Raw genomic sequence first — 19,605 nt, 5'->3', positions numbered from 1 at the left:
CAATAATTTATCATAAAAAATACTTCTTTATACCACAATTTGTGCAAGAAAAAACCTCCAAACCAAACTGACATTCAACTGCAGCCTTTATGGTTAAATAAATTATGTTAAAATTTATGTTAAATAAGGCGTCGCTTGGGTCAACCTGTGTACGAGTGTGTTTCAGTGTATGACAGGAGCTTGTTCCATCCTGTTTCTCAAGAGTTACCTGAGGGAAAACATTCAAACTTGAGACTAATGTATGAGTACCGTGAGGAGGAACAAAAATAGGATAAAAGAAAATGAAAGAAATGGAGAGGGGGCTGGACTCTGACAAACATCAGGCCAATTCATTCTGTCTCTAAAAAGTGAACTGGTCCTATGGGCAAAGCGGCCAACAATTGATTCAGATGTAATGTGGACAGAGCTAGAGGCTACATTCGTGCAGGCTTTCCTTCCCCATTTCAGATTCAGTCTCCATCCAGAAATAACCTGTGAAGCTTTTTCTGTAGCTCTTCTGGCTGGGCACTTACAGTATGTTACCCACAAGCTGGGTCAAATATGTAAGGCCAGGGTACATTAATAACTTCTTTTCATTTTAAAGCCACTGTGTGCTGCACTGCTGGGTATTAAAATGTCTCTATGACATCAAGGACGATGTTGGAAACAAGTCTTTGAGCCTGAGATGTTACCCTCATACTGTTTGTCTTCTACATCCATAAAAAAATAAATCAAAGGCAATTTTTCAACTTCACTTTATCTAGTATATCAGGTGGGTTTGGCTTCATGAATCTAAGACATAGCTTTGTCTGTTATTACACAATCAATGGTATCACATCAATCACTGTGATCAATGTACGCTGTATGTTGTGTTTTTATGTGTGTATCCCAGGAAGATGAAGCCCTTTTCACACAGAGATCCTGCAATACTGCTGCAAAGAAGATCCTTCATTACGCTGCCTTTGCTGTTTTGTACTGAACCAAACAATGCTTGCATAATGCTGCTCCAGTGTGTGATTTAAGATAGCAAGAAGCGTGACGTGTAACACGACAGCGGCAGCTTCTCGAATGACACAGCATATGCATTGACCTTGATTTATTAACAATAACATCAGCATAACATGGCAAAGACAATCATTTACCGTGCCTATGGTGGTTGATCTCTTCTTCTGCTAAGTGGATAAGGAGCTCCTGGACCTCGCTGTTTTTCCAATGTGCTGACATTTCAGGCTACTGTTCTTTTTCGAGTTAGCTGCTAACTGCTATTTAAATATTCTGCTGCTGGGTTGCACACATAACATGATGTGAAAACATTACACCACTCCCATCTTTGGTTCCATCCTGCTGGCTGTCCCTTTAACACAAACGTCGATTCGGCGCTGTTACTACCTCTACTGCCAGCTTAAAGGCACGACAACCCATTCCACATCTGTACTTTTTATACACAACGGTGAGGCGAAATAACGGCATGACATCCCAGCCTTGGACAGGCTGTGTGAAAGGGGCTAATAATGGCATAGCATGGTAATAACTATTGTTACTGTCAGTAGATTAGACAGTAAATTATACGGCTGTTGATCTTGGCTTCTGCTCAGACAGTAAGCAGCTCCTGGACCTCATTGCCTCCCCATTTTTGTTGGCTGCTCTTCTTCTTTGAGTTAGCTGCTAACTGCTAACAGCTACTTTTTAAAACTCCCAGTGGTGGGTCACACACATAAAACGTCATCAATCCATCACACCCAGCCCATCCTGCCAGCTTACACTTGTTACACAGACATTGATTCTGGGCTATTACTAACTCCGCTCCCAGCTTAAAGGCGACACTCTGCCCCCCCCATACTATGATCGTACCTTTCATACAGAGCGGTGAGGCGCAGTAACGGTGCAACATTCCCACCTTGAAAAGGCCGTGTAAAAAGGAGCTACAGCTGCTACCCTGGTACCAACTAATGGAGATCCAAATTAACAAATAAACATCCATCAGTGTAATTTCTGTTGAAACTCAGACATGGTGCCAAAGTAGAGCTTCATCCACAGGATACAACTAAATGTGAAGAATTAAGTTTAAGTGATTAGTTTTTAGTCATTTATATAAAATGGCTGTACTTTCTGTGGGACAGAGACTTCTGTAAAGGAGTTAGAAAATGCCTTTAAAAGCACCAATGACGTGCTAAACAGATGAGGAACTGAGAAGCCCAATTTAAGCTTTGACATTTCTGAGAAAAAAAACATAAGCACAACATGAGATTGTCTAAAACACACATCACAGAGTAATATTCACTTTTGTCTTAATTGCCCAGGCACCAATAGGCACAACTCATCTTTAATAATGTCAATTAGGGGGTGGGGAATCTGTGGTATTTTCCATTAACATCTTGGCTGGAGCTCTGCCATCTGGTAAAAAGCTTGAGATTTTCCACTAGTTGTTGAAATCAGAAAAAAAGAAGTACAGTGCTCTCTCTTCTCCTATGCAAATTTAATAAGAACTCATATTTAGCCCAGTGTTTCCTGAGTTGACTTTCTCTCTCCCCCCCTCTAGGCCCCCGTGGTCAGATAAGAAATCTTCTCAAAAACTCCCCACTCAAATCTCTTATTCCGGGAAAAAACAGTGCTCATATAACTCACACAAGACAGCTTACTTTTGTATTAAATTTACACACATTATGTTTTATGATGGTATAAATTCAAGCTACATCACCACAAACTGCTGTAAAGTAGCCTTGCATGCTACTGAATCATTAACACGCAGACTGAACAGCAGAAGGCCTCAGATCAAGATTCTGTGAGTGATAAACAACAACAAAACTATTCTGGGTGCTGGGAGGGTGTTGATCCCTTAGGACTAGCTAAAGTTGTGCTATGGAGGGTTCTCTGAAACAAAAATAAAATTTATATTATGATGATGATAAAATAAAATAAGCATATTAACTTGTGTAGCACCCAATAATGTATTAATTTATTGAAAATGTAATAAAATTTGTACCTAACCTGATCAAAAATGTGATAAAACCCAATAAAGAAGTATCCTGGATGATAATGGAATAAAAATAACGTCCTGACCGATGTTGTAATAACATTTTACTGGTAATGTAATAACTTTTAAGTGTGTTTTCCCCCAAGTTGCTGATTTAATAGGAAGGATAATGTAATAATGTAATGCTTTTTTTTTGTGCAACTATAGAAAATTTATAGTACTGATTCGGACAAGCTAGCATACGGACAACACTAACTTTTGACATTGATTTCACATTTCGAAGTGTAAACTCGAGGCTTTATGTAGAATTTTCAATGTAAAACAGATGGCAAGGGGTAGTGCTGTCAAAAATATCGACTGAATATTTGAAATGGTTTCAATGCTAATTTTAAACAATATCAATCTCGCATTTTCTCTTATTATTAATGTCTCCTGCAGTCTCTGCTACTAACCAAGAAAAGTTGTCATTGTCATGTTAAACCTGTGTTATATTTATCTTTTCATATAAAACTAAAATTTATGCCTGCAATGTCATTTTTTCCCACAGTTTTGAAATTAGCAAAGAATACTGATCTTTTTTAAAAGGTACTAAATCGAAGTTAGCACTTCCAGTGTTGTGACAACACTAGAAAGTGGTACATTGTTATCAGGCAAAGATACATTAAACTAAAGTCCCCATCATTGGGAAATGTACCCATCCATACCCATGCTAGCTGGTGGTTGTGCAAAAATTGTGTATTAGACCGGAACAGATCTTAGCTTAGACGATTAAAGGTATTGCTATAACATATACTGCAACGTCTTACCTTTTTAAAACTGAAATAATGTCCCTGAAGGAAAACTTTGTCAACATCTGTGTTATCTAATAAGATAAAGTTCAGTCTGTTCATCTCTCTGTAGTGATTTTTCACCCACCCCTAATATAAAGGCAGAACAGCTGATTCAATCGCCATGAAAGGTTCTCAACAGTAACCCTTACTGAATGAAGTGTCTCCTTTTCCTCACCTCATCTCATACAATCTCTGCATTGAAAAGTTTGTCAAGCCAAATTTGAAATTAAGACAGTCTACCTTAACATTTGAGTATATTTAAAAGTAAATGTGTTTTGCCTGTAACTCCATTTACTCCACATGATGGGGAATCCAGTAACAGATGTTCTAGTTTTAATCGGGGGCCTGACATTTGTCTTTCAGTCAATGGGTTTTCTGAATGGGTTTCTGGTTAGATAAATAAGGTCTGGTTTGTTCTATGACATAAAATATGTCATATGTAAATACCCCACTCACAAATTTTGAAGCTTTTACATGTCTTGAAAAAAGGCGGTTGCTAACAAGCGGCTAAATGAGACTACAGAGCATCATCACACCTATAGCCTAACCTTAGCTTCATACTTGTGGCATTTACATTCGCATTTATACTTAAAAACACATCTAAGTATCATAAAATTTTGTTTACCACAAAGCTTATTTTCTGCAATAATCCAAAATCTAATGGAAAAACACCACTGGCTTTTTGTGAAGAGAATCAGGGTGATGTAAACATCAGGGTTGACCTCCAAATAAACGTCTTGCAACAGTCTATGTCACAATTATTATTTTAATATCAGTCAGGAAATTCTGTCACATTAGGTTTGACAGATTTCTATCGAGTTAAGTGGATATTTCATCACATTTTCATGAAATTATGACATTACTGGGTGCTGCAATTTGCATCACAACAATTTTCCATCTACCTGCATGTCTGGCAAAGCAACTGTTGCCCATAAAAACAATTTCATGTTATGATCAAAACAGGATAACAGGTTACACAAAGTTGTGTGGTCCTTTGCAAATGTATCTTTTACAAAAGGGCCTATTCACCCTGTTGTCAGCCAAAAGCTTGAGAGCAGTATTTCTGAGAACTCTCTTAACTGCAAGCGCTCCTTTTTTAGTAAAATAAGGACAGACCTTTAAGCCAAGAAGGAGAAAAGGGAATTCTTAAAGTCATGCATTATCAAAAGGATGTGTTCAGGGAGTATCCAGCAACACATATTTTCATAAAAAAATACTGAGGTTTATCTCGTTTTTCTGCACCGATGCCCCTTCATCCTGCTCGTCATCATCACCGTGACTCTAAACAGAGTGATTATGATGATTGCACTTAAATCCAAAGAGACTCGTGTAGGAAAATTGCAGTATGTACTTTCTAATATCTTGGCCATCTCATCAAGGTCAGAAAATGACATCAACGCTTTTCAGGCGACCAGAAAGCAGGCGGCTTTGAATAAGCTTCTCATGCCTGAGGATCTGGACGAGCCCGGGGTTTCACAGAGAGCACTTTAGAGAGTTCATAATGGAGCAAAAACCTGCCATCTTCTGTCTCTTTAATCACTGGACCTTTTACAGTGGAGCACAAGCACTGCTCCTTAAAAATACTTGACTACCACACAATGAGCCACAGCATCAAGGCCTAAATGTTGCTGCCTCATGTAACTGTCATGTGCACAATCACATGACACAGCAGTGTTTTGGATTTTTGGTCACCCAAAGCCTACTGATCTTGTTTTCCTGTTTTAAATGTGGGTTTAAGTTTCACACATACATCTGTAAAGTGTATGGAGATGTAAAATATGAAAGAAAAAGAACATATTGATTTCAATGTAAGACACAGGGCTAACACTGTATCTTTATTTGGGTGATGATTTCAATCCTACACACTTTTTTTTTGTGTCTAATTAAAATATTAACATTACTGCCTGACTGTCTTTTAATACCATCGATGGCTATTTCATTAAACACAGGATGGATATATGAGTAACTACACAGGAAATAAACCTACAGCAAAAATAGTATTTCCCAGCATTTCATAAGTATGAGTAACACGGACAAGCCTTAACACTGAACGATCACTTACCTTGAGGACTTCTCCGCGCTTGAAACTAAGCTCATCATCAGCAGTAGCTTTGAAATCGTATTTGGCAATGGCCTCCATGGTTGTTGGTGCAAAACTGCTTGGTTGTAGTTGTGTTTCGGGGGGTTGAATAAAAAATAAAAACACGTATCCAGGCTTCCGTAGCCAGATGCTTTCCTCCGAGTCTCTCCTCCCGTCTATGACCCACTCCTTTAGGGCTTAGACCTCACATAAAGGTCACAGTAAGTTACCTGCAAACAAGAGACAATGTGGTGCTCAATAAGACAAAAATGTAAAGTGACAACTGCACAGGGGAGTGGGGGTGTGCCATATCACACCACTCATGATAAAACCGGTATAATTTTTAACACAATAAGAAAGATTCATATCATGATGAAAGCAATATTCCAACTTACTTTTTAGAAAACAACTTTTGATAGTTAAGCATAATGTTTACTAAAATATAACACTAGATTATGATGGCCTGTATAAAAACTATAGAAGGTATCTAGGGGTGTCATGGTATAAATACTGGTATCATGTTAATAATACACACATGATGATATCGTGCTTGCTTCAATAATTTAAGTTTAATTCCTTTCTTACATTTTCTCTCTCTCTCCACCTATCTACACTCATAATTTGAGTGTAATTAATTTAAAAAAAAATCACAATAAACAAAGTTAAAGATGAAGCATTAGCATTATCATTAAATTTTCTACAGATAGTGATATTATTATTGTAAATTCTTTTGGCCATGATAATCATGTAGTCAAAATCTGATAGGAATACATGATACGTATATTGGCACATCATCAGTATTGCCCAGTTTTGGCTTTAAAATGAACTATTAGAATCTATAAACAAGCTGATAACACCGTTACGTCGTCAGTATCGGCTGATATCAGCTTTAAAATGAACTATCAAAACGGGCCAGCATGCTTTTTCTTATTTTGTACTGTGTAAATATTACATACATTGAAAAGTATTGAAATTCATGTCTTTATCTGCTGGTGGGCCGTCATGATAAGAGTATACATGCATAATATGATGTTAATTCCACTACAGAAGAGCCTTGATGATCAGGTCTTGATTAGGTCTACGTGTTCCTGCTGCAGTCACTCAGGGCAACATTCACAAGTCGACAGGACGATATTGATGCCAAATTCACTTCAATCAATGGCAACTCCAACAACCTGGCCAGACCCGAGATAAGTCAGTAGCCTACTTACGCAGAGCTGACAGTGATACACTGGCTAAACCTACAGTTGCTGAGTTAAATGGATAAAGCCACGTTATCTCATTAAGTTGTTTGCTAATATGCCACCGTCCAGCTCTGATGGGTTCACACTAATAAAGCCCTGCATCGAGTAACGCCATTAAATGTGGCAGCAAGGTGACAAAAACAAATGTAGACACAAACTTTAAGGGAAATATACTAATTACAGTTCATAGGTTAGCTCCACAGAAACAGGATGCAGGACACTTTTATAGAGCAGTCACTTGACGGTAACGTTAAGTCATAAAATGTGACTGCAGCCATTGTTTACAGCAATACAACTGTCAACAGCTCGACCCGTGGCCACTGTAAAGACAGAGGGACGACGGAGCACAGCAGTGACAGAAGTAATGTTAGTTAAGGCAAAGTCATAAAAAGGGAAGCTGGAGTCCAAAGGGGGGCAGACTGCTTTAATCCTCTAGAATATACAACCATCTCACGATCCGTTCCTGTCAAACTAATCAGGTTTTTACACGTATTAATGTGTATTTTTTGGGCATCAAACCGCGTTTTTAACGTTTAACAGGCGACTTGTGGTGAATCGATTCCGTTCCAGCAAACAGCCTGCGCCCAGTGTTCTAGAACGCTACAGCTAGCATGCCGGCTAACGGTCGGATAACAATAACTGCGATGCGGTGTGATTACCAAACTTAACCCCATTAATTTAACGCGACGGCCAAATTAACGATGACACGACTCCACATAAGCGCCCAGTTCGTCACAAACATGTCATATTTAATCACCGCCCGGAGGCCTGCGAGCTAGCTTCACGTTGGCAAATGTGAAAAGGAAGAAAACACCTTTTTTTTCATAGCGCGAGCTGTTGTTGCTAGCTCAGTGGCACAGTTAGCCCTCAGCTAACGTTACTGAACTTGACTAGCCTGCGTCGCGAAAAGGGAAAGAGTACACACAACTTTTACGGAAAGAGAGAGCCGTGGGGAAACTCACCGCTCGAGATATGCCGTTTCGATGCTGCCACCGTGACAAGCAAAACCCCTGTCGTGTAATTATCCACTCCCTGCTTCCTCTTGAGAGGTACCGAGCGATGTGTGTGTGATGTCGCTTACACCCCGTCCTCGGAGTCTAAATGTAGCTACTAGCATAAGGTTTGCGACGTTTATTTCCGCTTCCTTCCACAGCGCAGGGAGGGTCTGCCTGCTGTTGTGACTGGAGCTCCTCCCCGTCAGTCTGTTCCACTCGTCTGCCAAACCCACCACAGAACTGCCGCCTACAACTGCCTTTAGTTAGGCCCTGTGATTATTACAAGTAGCCTAAGATTAATACCTATTATTAGTATGTATGTATCTATCATATAAGACATAAAGGCATTCCCTGTGTGGATCCTGAAAGCTGAAATTAATTCAAAACCATGGCTAAAATGCAGAAATATAAAACAACTGCCCGAAACATCTGAAAATCTGGCAGAAATGAAAGATACATTTCTATGAAAGCTGGGAGCTAAACTGTGATGTTAGAGGTCAGAGGTGGAGGTTGAAATTAACTGAAAAAGTTAAAGGAATAAGTGTTTCATACTTTAAAAAGCCTACAAAGTAAAAACAAAAAAGAACAGGAGCATAAACATTCCTTTGACATTTGAATGGTTTATGTAGCTAAAAGTATGTAGTAGTCAAACAAAAAATGTACAAGAGAAGTAGTAGTTATTGTAATAGTAGTCATAGTAGTAGTAGCTAGTTGTAGAGTAGTAGCCTAGTAGTGCTAGTAGTATGAGTAGCATTAGAGGTTGTACCGATACCAATACCAGTATCGGAAATGCCTCTGATACTGCCTAAAATGCGGTATCGGGTATCGGAGACCACGTAATGCCTCACGTCATTACACATAAGCATGCTACAGGCAAACGAAACAGAAACGGAAACGTTTATGGCATTCATTCTACTATTATGTATTTATTTCTTAATATTTTACATAGAGTTTTAGGAGTTGAGACATACAACAATTCATATCCCATCCATTTTTTTTTTACCCGCTGGTATCGGATCAGTACTCGGTATCGGCAGATACCTAAGGTTCAGGGATCGGAATCGGGAAGGAGCAAGTGGTATCGGTACATCTCTAGTTAGAGGTAATAAATGGCAGCATCAGTAGTAGTAATAGTGGGGGCAGTAGTAGAAGTAGGTGGTTGTCGTAATAGTAGTAGTAGTTAGTAGTAGTAGGGCTGTTGTTGTAATAGTAGTAGTAGTAGTAGTATTAGGACTGGTTGTTGTAATAGTAGTAGTAGTAGTAGTAGCAGCAGTAGTAGTAGTAGTAGTAGTAGTAGGACTGGTTGTTGTAATAGTAGTTGTAGTTGTAGTAGTAGTTGTTGTAATAGCAGTGGTAGTGGAAGTAGTATCAATAGTAGTAGTAGTAGTAGTTTTAACAGTAGTTGTTGTTGTTGTTGTAGAAGTAATAGTAGTAGTAGTAGTAGTAGTAGGACTGGTTGTTGTAATAGTAGTTGTAGTAGTAGTAGTAGGGCTGGTTGTTGTAATAGTAGTAGTAGTAGTAGTAGTAGTAGTAGTAGGACTGGTTGTTGTAATAGTAGTTGTAGTTGTAGTAGTAGTTGTTGTAATAGTGGTAGTGGAAGTAGTATCAACAGTAGTAGTAGTAGTAGTAGTAGTAGTGCTAGTAGTAGTAAAAGTAGTTTTAACAGTAGTAGTAGTAGTAGTTGTTGTTGTAGAAGTAATAGTAGTAGCAGAGGTAGTGGTAGTATCAATCAATCAGTCAATCAATTTTATTTATAAAGCCCAATATCTCAAATCACAATTTGCCTCACAGGGCTTTACAGCATACAACATCCCTCTGTCCTTTGGACCCTCACAGTGGATCAGGAAAAACTCCCCAAAAAACTTCTTTAACAGGGAAAAACGGTAGAAACCTCAGGAAGAGCAACTGAGGAGGGATCCCTCTTCCAGGATGGACAGACGTGCAATAGATGTCGTACAGAACAGATCAGCATAATAAATTAACAGTAATCCGTATGACACAATGAGACAGAGACAGAGAGAGAGAGAGAGGGGTCCCCCGGCAGACTAGGCCTAAGTCAGCCTAACTAGGGGCTGGTACAAGCCGAGCCTGAGCCAGCCCTAACGATAAGCTTTATCAAAGAGGAAAGTCTTAAGTTGGTTAGTACGTGTTAATTTGAGTGACATTTTACAAGTGAGGGCCAGGGCCCCCTACACTTTGGGCCCCTCACCCAGTGCCCATTAGGCCCCCTCTGTAATGCTTTCATGGTTGGAGCATCCTAATGTAACCGGTGGACTCTAGTGTTGTCTGCGTTGTGTTAGCATGAAGAGGCCCAGACTGTGGATATCGATCTCCGTTTATTCCTGACAGCAAGAGGTAAAAATAAAATCCTATAACTCAAGCCCCTCTCCCATGGAGTACATCAGCAAAAGGGGAGCGGTAAGGCAGGAGACACCCCTTTACAGGTGGGGTACCTCCAAAGGGGAACATAGGGGTACAGAAACTGAGTATCAAACATTCCACATATTGTCTATCGGGGCCTAAGTGTTTCAGGTAATAATTGTATCAGGTAATAAGTGTGCATTTGACTTTGTTACACATATTACTGCTGTATAATTGACCCTGTTACGCTAATGATTAGTGTCTGCAGACTATTGCCACAACAGTGCATGACATCTGACTTTACTGGACAGATAATGAAAGTAGACAGGGCAAAGCATTAAAGTGAGCAAGGTGACGAAACCTGACATGTATACCTCTTAATGATAAGGTAGAAGTGTCTTGATGGCTCCTTTCAGACTGTTTTTGATAAGACTGGAAACCAGCAGCCTTTTGCAGGCATTCTCCAAATCCTATTATTGACAAATTAAATATTTGTGGCCTGGATATGTTTTACACAAAGCAGCCAAAAAATGTGCACACACAGCACAGACACTACTTTGATGATGCTCTGGATGATTTGCCAACAAAAAGTAGCTTCTATCACACTTTCTGTCCTCCAGGCTGTCAGCAGGGAGTGTGTTAGCCGTGATCCCACTACAGAAACCATTATTTGGCAAATATTTGCTCGTCTTTCTTTGTTTTCATTTTTTGGACATCTGCTTTTAATTCTGACCTATCTGAGACAACAGGAGCGTTTGAATACCTGGATAATACTGACACCTAGTGGAGAGTTTTAGGCCCATGAAACCAGCGTTACTCATGCATTATAGACTAACAGTTTTCTGCTGTTTAATGGTGCAGCATTGCAAAAGTTCTCACCAGAAAGGCACTGACTTGTATTATAAGAGCAGTGTTAATGTGATAAAATACAATGATGGAGGTAATACTAAGATTATACCTTGCAGCAGTGTGTCATGCAAGATGGGATGGATACAGTAATTTAATATAGACCAATATTTAAGATAGATTGAATCTGTGACTGAATATTTTGGATGAATCCTTTATTTAATTTTATTTTATCTTATTTTATTTTGTTTCGTTCTATTTTTATTCTATATTACTTTATTTCGTTTTATTTTATTTTTTATTTCATCTTATGTTGTTTTGTTTTATTTGATATTATTTTACTGTATTTCTTTTTATTTTATTGTGTGTTGTTTTATTTTATTTTATTTTTTATTTCATTTATTCAACATGATTTTGTTTCGTTTTGTTTTGTTTTAATTTGTTTCGTTTTTACCTTATCTAATTTTAATTTTGTATTTTGTTATTTCATTTTATTTTATATTTCTTTTTTTGTTTATTTCATTTCGTTTTTATTTTATTTCATTTTATTCCGTTTTGCTATATTTTATTTCATTTAGTTTCATTTTATTCTATTTTATTAATTTTTATTTTACTTTATTAAGACAACATTAAGAGAGAAACCTTCACCACCCACGCCTCTCTCCCTCTCAGTCAGTGTCTGATCCCTGGCAGTGAACTATTTGCCTCATTTGTCCCTGACTGTCATGATGGAGAATATCAGCCTCCTCCAGTTAAAGTCATAGAGCATCGCTAATCTGCAGAGTATGAGGATGACGTCGGTTACGTCGTTTTTTTGTTTTTCTTTTAAATTGCAAGTCGCGTGCTCTGGACGGTGAAGTCATCTGGATGGCACAAAGATGCGCGCGACTTTACATCTCCGCCGTCAAATCCAGAAACTATCACTGTAAGCTGTTTTTTTTTAATGGGACTATTTAATTTAAAATAATTTCCTGCTAGATTTTGGCACCGAGTCTAGTCGGACTTCATTTCGATCCCAAACTGACATGTAAGTTGCAGCTGTTGTTATTATAATAATTGTAGTTATTATTATAGAGGAAGAGGACCAGTAGCTTTTGGGGATGGACTTTGCCTACATTTCCAATTCATCCTTCAGTTCGCCTGAGAATCTGGGAGAAGGTAGGTTCTTTTGTTTCTTCTCCTCTTTAAGTAGTGTTGATTCAGCTGAACACACTGTGTTAGTGCTGTGACACAACAACATAGACAAATCAGATATTCCGCAGCTGCCATTCATTCATTTTCATTCATTTATTTCTTCTACTCCAGTGGCTCAAACATTAATATGGGAACACTTTCTATGCAGACCACATTTACAATGCCTTATGAGAGCATTCATAGTTAATTATAATGGATTCCTGATGCTTTATGATGACACTCATTAACACATAATGCTCACTGCTGCACTATATCAACAGTCATTAAACATTATAGATGTGACTTATAATGAGTCAGGTGTCTTAGGGATGTGCTTGACTAATTGTAAACTAGAGGTTGACTAATGAAGCTTATAATTCTTTATTTTATTTTATTTTATTTAACTAACCCATAATTAACCAGGTAAGTCCTGTTGAGATATCTCTTTAATAAGGGAGACCTGGCCAAGACAGCAGCACACCAAAAGTTACAGCTGAACAACCACACAATAACAAACATAAAAGATATACAGTAGGTATAGATATATAAATAATAGAACATCTACGCACACTGGCAAGACCCAACAGACCCATTCATCCTTGTACGTATGAGAGATTTAAAATCAGGCAGAGACCAGTTCACGTCTCTTTTTTAAGGGTTAGTCCAGGTGAGAGGAGCAGAGCACATCAAAGATTTCTTTCCCAGCTCAGTCCGAGCACCAGGAACAGACTACAAAACTTAAATCTTGAGATCTCAGACTGTAGCTACAGTCAGATCAGTTCAGTCAAAATACAAATGTACGAAGGGAGTTTACCCAGTGTGGCTTTATAAATGAACAAACACCAGTGACTGAGCCTATGGGAGGTCAAAGATGGCCAACCAGCCCTGGAATAAAGCGTACAGTGATGAGTGAGGAATTCAGCTTTTTAAGAAGATACTCAACCTGAGGTTTAAAAGACAGTCATTGAGCCAAATACTGAGATATTTGATATAAAGTCCCAATGTCCTTAAATAAAACAACAATTAAGTCCCAATGTCCTCAAATGAGACGACAATTAAGTCCCAATGTCCTCAAACAAATCAACAATTAAGTCCCAGTGTCCTCAGACAAGACGATAATGAAGTCCCAGTGTCCTCACATGAGACGATAATAAACTCTCAGTGTCCTCAAACAAGTACTTTCTAATCAACAACATCTTTTCTTGTTACTATCCTTAAAATTTGTTAACTTTGTTGCCATATCAAACTACAAACATTATTAAATCACAAATAAACTATTTTCAACCATAAAATGTGATCAGGTTTTGGACCTTGTCCACTTTTGTGTCGAAATCGGCTGCAGACTGACTTGGCAGAGATGGCTGCCATCTTGTTTTTACACAGATTAGTGTATTGTCGTCTTACTGCCACTAGATGGGGCAAAAAAAAGAGTCCATAATCAAGGACAACAGGTCCAAGTTAAACAGAATGAAGATTAAGGTGCAGCATACCCAAAATGGGATGTCCTCGTATGAGGACGCAGGGTCTCAGGAGGATATTGTATCTTGACTAAAGTATCATTATAATATCGTATCATGGGGACTTTGGTGATTCCCACCCCTAATTGTAAGTGATTAATGCCTGTCATATACTAGAATGTTTTGAAACTACTTTTAAAAGATTAAAGTCTGACACACTCTCACATTGTAAGACAATGAGTCAGAGAGTTTTAAGTCACAGAATAAGATTTCACAAAAAACAGGGTTCTTGCAGGGTCTCCTATTTCCATGATTGCTAATTTAAAAAAGGAAAAAAAGTGTTCAGAAATTGTTGCAGCCTTCAAAATCACCAGTGAGTAACACTAAAAGGCTCGGTGAAATCATTTCATGTTACTTGGGATCCTTTTCTGAATCACATACATTCTCTAGACTTTTCCTCTGAGTTGGAGGATTGATATGTGTAATTGTTTATTTACTTTTTGTTTATTTTTATTCAATATCATTTAACCTTTATTTTTTATTTTTTAATTTATTATTATTTTTCGATTCCTTTTGTACTTATGTATTTTTTTTTTTTTTATTTATTTATTTACTTTTTTCATTTCCTCTTATTTGGGTTTTGAGTGATTGGCCTGGCAGTGGGTTGTGGGCGGTGGGTGGAAGGGAGTTGACATTCAGATGTGACAATCAATGTTTTGTCTGTTTTTTCTTTACCTGATGCTGTATATCACACTGTCTTGTCTAAAATGTTCAAAATGTTCTATAAATAAAGTTGGAAAAAAAAAAATCACCAGTGAGTATGCTATGTGCTATAGCTAGCTAGCTAGCTAACCACTGTCCCCATTCCAGTCCCAAAAAGGGCTACATGTAAGCTAACGTTAGCTACTGGAATGTTTGCTATCAGCCTTTGAGCTAACTGTACATTTCAGCTGAAGATTTCTAACTTCTCTCATATAAGGTTACATGATATATGATCTTTGAAGCTAGCAGGCTTCAGCTGAAATGTACAATTAGCTTGTAGGCTACTAGCAAACATTCCAGTAGCAAATGTTAGCTGCTGGAATGGCTAATAGCAAACACTGAAGCAGCTAACGTTAGCTACTGGAATGTTTGCTGTTAGCCTACAAGCTAACTGTACATTTCAGCTGAAGAGTTCTAAGTTCTCTCAAATATCTGGTTACATGATATATGATTTTGAAGCTAGCAGGGTTCAGCTGAAATGTACAATTAGCTTGTAGGCTACTAGCAAACATTCCAGTAGCTAACTTTAGCTTGCATGTAGCCCCAACGGTGGCTAGCTAGCTTTAGGATATAGTTCTTAGCAGGGACTGCAGAAATATACGTCCCTTTGCTTTCTCCACTTTATTTAAATCACTATTATAGTGATTTGATAAGTTAAATATGGAAAATTGGGTTATTTTATTTAATTAAAAATCAAATTAATTATCTATCAACTACATTTTTTTCTATTAAAAAAGGCATTACTTTTAATTAACTTTTTTCACCAGACTAGATAATAGAGTGCTGCATGGATGTATTTTTTTTGTAGATCAACCAAGGAAAATATACCTTCCTTGAGGCCAACCTGGAAGTTAAGGCTGCACTCATTCCTTTATCAAAAAGCTAATGTGATTTTTCCATTGGATTTTGGAAACAGATGTTTATACTTACACGTTTTGTTTTATTTTGTGTAATAATTTTTACAAATGAACACCACTTTAATGACTTTTGAAGGGTAATGTATTCGCCAGAAATAAAAAGCTAACATAAGGCTAACGTTTTGATCTTTATATTCATTATAAGTCATCTATAATGTTTTATTACTGTTGATAAAGTGCATCAGTAAGCATTATATGTGTTTATAATTGTAGTTACGAAGCACTGTAACTTACTATGAATGCCCCTATAATGCGTTATAGAAAGGGTCTTCATAGAAAGTTACCCAAAAAATATATTTATGGAAAATAAGTGGCTGAGTTTAGCATGTTATAACTGCCTGATAAAGATTATTGTGTTTGTTTTTTTTTACCAGAAGAAGAGGAGTACAACAATGTGCTCATGCCCAGCATCTTTGGTGTCATCTGTTTCATCGGGATCTTTGGGAACTGTATTGTCATCTACACCATTGTGAAGAAAACCAAGTTCTGCTCCCAGCAAACGGTTCCAGACATATTTATCTTCAGTTTGTCCATCGCAGACCTCCTCTTCCTCCTTGGCATGCCTTTCCTCATCCACCAGCTCGTGGGCAACGGCTCCTGGTGTTTCGGTGGCACCATGTGCACTGTCATCACAGCACTTGACTCCAACAGCCAGATCGTCAGCACATACATCCTGACTGTGATGACTCTGGATCGCTACCTAGCCACCGTCTATCCCATCCGCTTCAAACATGTCCGGACGCCCTTCGTGGCCGGGGCAGCCGTGGCTCTGGTGTGGGTGTTTTCTCTGGTGTCCATCACTCCGGTCTGGATGTACACGGGACTCATGCATCTGAAGAACGGCTCTGTTGGCTGCGCCCTCCTGCTGCCCAACCCAGCCACAGATACATACTGGTTCACCCTCTACCAGTTCTTCCTGGCCTTTGCTCTGCCGTGGGTGGTTATCTGTGGCGTCTTCTTTAAGATTCTCCAAAACATGTCAGCGACAGTTGCTCCCCTACCCCAACGCAGCCTCAGGGTGCGGACCAGAAAGGTGACCCGTATGGCGGTGGCCATATGCCTGGCATTCTTCATCTGCTGGGCCCCCTACTACATCTTACAGCTGGCCCACCTCGGAGTGCAGCAGCCCACCTTCGCTTTCCTGTATGCCTACAACATTGCTATCAGCATGGGCTACGCCAACAGCTGCATTAACCCATTTATCTACATTGTATTAAGTGACACATTTAAGAGGCAGTTCATCGTGGCCGTTCGGCCGTCCCACAGGGTTTTCAGAGTGGCACCTGCTCTGGCTGATGGCAGCATGAGTCTGAGGATGGCACCAGACAGCTTTCAACCATCTCACTCACAGTCAGCGAGGGAGCTGTTTCAGAACATGCTGCCAGTCACTGTGGCTGTGCACTGAGATACGGACACTTAACCAGCAAACACTTGAGCTTACATGAAGACATACTGTGACTCTGCTGATCTATAAAGAACGTTTTTGTGCCAGGTGGTGACATAATCTGTGATATTTCAAAGCATGTTCGGAGTGAGTCACCCTTTTATTCACAATCAGAAAAAAAAAAGGAACAATGGTCGACATCTTGTGTGTTTGGTAATCATCTTTAGACTCAGCAAACTACAGAGAACTGGGTCAATTATTAAACCGTAGAAAACAAATAACAGCATAATGAGCATAATTTCTCCCCTGATGATTACTGTGTAGTAACTTAATTGATCATAATGTACCTCTGCATAAGTTGGTTTGACGCATTTCTGATATGCACTCGCAGTCCATTCGCCAGAAGAAAATGTTGACATTGTACATTTCTGTAAACCATGAATACGTTACATTTTCATGCCGAAGGTCCACGGTTTGAATCCTGCTGGGGTCGACATCAGCAATGGCATGCGGTCGCAAGAGGTTCCCACCGCCCAATCGAACAGGATCAGATTAATCTGAGCCAAGTCCTCAACGAGGGCGCGTCTCAAGCCCATCGTAGACAGAAGGTTCCAGATGTTAAAAAAAAAACGTTAGTGTTATTGCTGAGACATCGCTGCGATTCCTGCCAGGATAGTGCCATGAACATTGGTTGTTTATTTACAGAGACATTGCTGAGTTTTCTGCTTCGACAGTGCCATGAAAAGAGGATGTTTTTTTAACAAATACATTGCTGCGTTTCAGGCTGTAATATTGCCAAGATTTTTTTTTTTTTTTTTACCATAAAATCACTGCGTTTCCTGCCAGATTAATGCCACAAAAAGTGGTTGTTTTATTACAGACATTACTGCGTTTCCTGCTGGGATAGTGCCATTAAAAGTCACTGTCTATTCACCAAGGCATTGCTGTGTTTTCTACTGGGACTGTGCCACAAAAAGAGGATGTTTTTAAACAAAGAGGCAAACCTCCCTGCCCTTCCATGCGCCTACATTAAAAGCCTAAGGCACAGAGAGCAGCAGCAAAGACCCCTCAGGAACAGAACAGAGCAGCTTCAATGACAAACAGAAATGACATTGATAAGTCGGACACAACATGAAAAGGAGGAGCTGGGGTGGAAGCAGGTTGCAAAGCAGCTTGCAGAGGAAGCAGCAACAGCAGGCAGGCCAGAGCAGTTTAAACAGCTGCTCCATCAGCTGATTGGGCTGCTTGAGTTTCAATGTATAGCTGCGAACACACAAAGATGCCGTATCGGTGGTTTGCAGAAATGTACAATGCCAACATTTTTTCTGGCAAATAATTTCAAAATTGAGCTGAAAGGAAATTTGTTTTTGCACCAAGTAAAACAAAAGGAAGGGCTACAAAGAATAATTTTTAGTCCACCATGTTATTTTCTTGCTTTGCAAAATGACGTTAATCACATGGTTCTGCAAATTTCAGCATAACGGTTTTTAATATGTGAAATATAATTTATAAACAGCTTTTTAAAATGTTATTTAATTGTTCTAACTAACTAACTATTTATCTGTTTGATGTTACATGATGTGCAGTCAGTGTTGTATTGCAGACTTTATTATGCATGTAGTTGTTTTTCTATAATACAATTTGTGACCCACATCACGTCACCAATCGTTGGCCATCCTCTGAACAGAAAACACATTATCTGTGAATGTATTTCATAGTGAAAAAACAAAAATTCATCTGTAAGCCATCTGATCCATATTTACAGTGATGCATCAGCCGCAGCTTTTTTTTAACATTGTGATTGTGTATATATTGTGACAGTGTCTGTTAACAGGCTGCTTTCCGGGTCACTGTGTGCATATTTAACACATCTGAAATGTCAAAACAATTGTAATCATCATCAGCGCAGCACCATTAAAACAAGAACAAACAGCCACAGGCAATAATTAGAGAGCGTGTGAAAGTGCAGTCAGTGGTCCACAGAGGATGTGCTGCTCCTTACACTCCATATGACTGATGTGCTCTGAACCACATCACTGACTAAGTGAGGACAGATTGCAGTGGACAAAAAGCGTGCATTATATGGCTCTGTTATGTTTCACTGGCAGCTCTCTGTAGATATCAAAGCCAGGCTCATTACTTACTGTATCTGTGTGACTGTTCAGCTTGTGATGCTGTGATGTATTTCTCTCTCTGTGTGGGTTAGAGCTGGTGTGTGGGCGTCCTTTACTCTGATGTGAAATATACACTTTGGCATGTCTATTTTAGCCTGCTGTATTTTTTTTAAACTAAATTCTACTCTAAGATAAAAAAAGACTAGTTTAACAACATGAGGTCAAATTCGATTTACTCTTAATGTTATATTTTTAGTGTATTAGCGACTTTAAGTCTCTGTTCGGGCTGGGTGATGTGGAGAAAATATCACAACATTTTTCACTGAATACATCAATATTGATATTGTATGGCTGACTATTGGTGCTTTCCCAAAATATTTAAACAATGAGGTTTTTGACAAATAATCACCTGTAAAGTGGATATAATATCTAAGTGGGTAAAGGCAAATAACTATTTATTTATTTATTTATTTAACCTTTATTTAACCA

General features: G+C 38.8%; 2 protein-coding genes across 2 annotated transcripts in view; one reads left to right on the top strand and one right to left on the bottom strand.

Moving 5' to 3' along the window:
• grb2b (growth factor receptor-bound protein 2b) overlaps positions 1 to 8,216 on the bottom strand; it is a 57,722-nt gene extending 49,506 nt beyond the window's left edge. The window contains exons 1-2 of the mRNA XM_033645089.2: positions 8,070 to 8,216; positions 5,846 to 6,093 (exon numbers count right to left, since the gene is read on the bottom strand). Of these exons, the coding sequence (XP_033500980.1) occupies positions 5,846 to 5,923 (78 nt within the window). The 5' untranslated portion in view covers positions 5,924 to 6,093; positions 8,070 to 8,216. The remainder of the gene's footprint in view (positions 1 to 5,845; positions 6,094 to 8,069) is intronic.
• A 3,927-nt stretch (positions 8,217 to 12,143) lies between these two features.
• On the top strand, positions 12,144 to 19,260 carry mchr1b (melanin-concentrating hormone receptor 1b). Its single transcript, XM_033645810.2, has 2 exons — positions 12,144 to 12,467; positions 15,993 to 19,260. Exons 1-2 carry the CDS (start codon positions 12,410 to 12,412, stop codon positions 17,021 to 17,023), a joined length of 1,089 nt encoding a protein of 362 aa, XP_033501701.1. The 5' UTR covers positions 12,144 to 12,409; the 3' UTR covers positions 17,024 to 19,260.
• Positions 19,261 to 19,605: the final 345 nt, after the last annotated feature.

The sequence above is a fragment of the Epinephelus lanceolatus genome, chromosome 18 (assembly GCF_041903045.1).
Source record: "Epinephelus lanceolatus isolate andai-2023 chromosome 18, ASM4190304v1, whole genome shotgun sequence".
In the NCBI taxonomy this organism is placed as follows: domain Eukaryota; kingdom Metazoa; phylum Chordata; class Actinopteri; order Perciformes; family Serranidae; genus Epinephelus; species Epinephelus lanceolatus.
The sequence above is the reverse complement of the archived record's forward strand: the minus strand, read 5'-3'. Positions and strand labels throughout refer to the sequence as shown.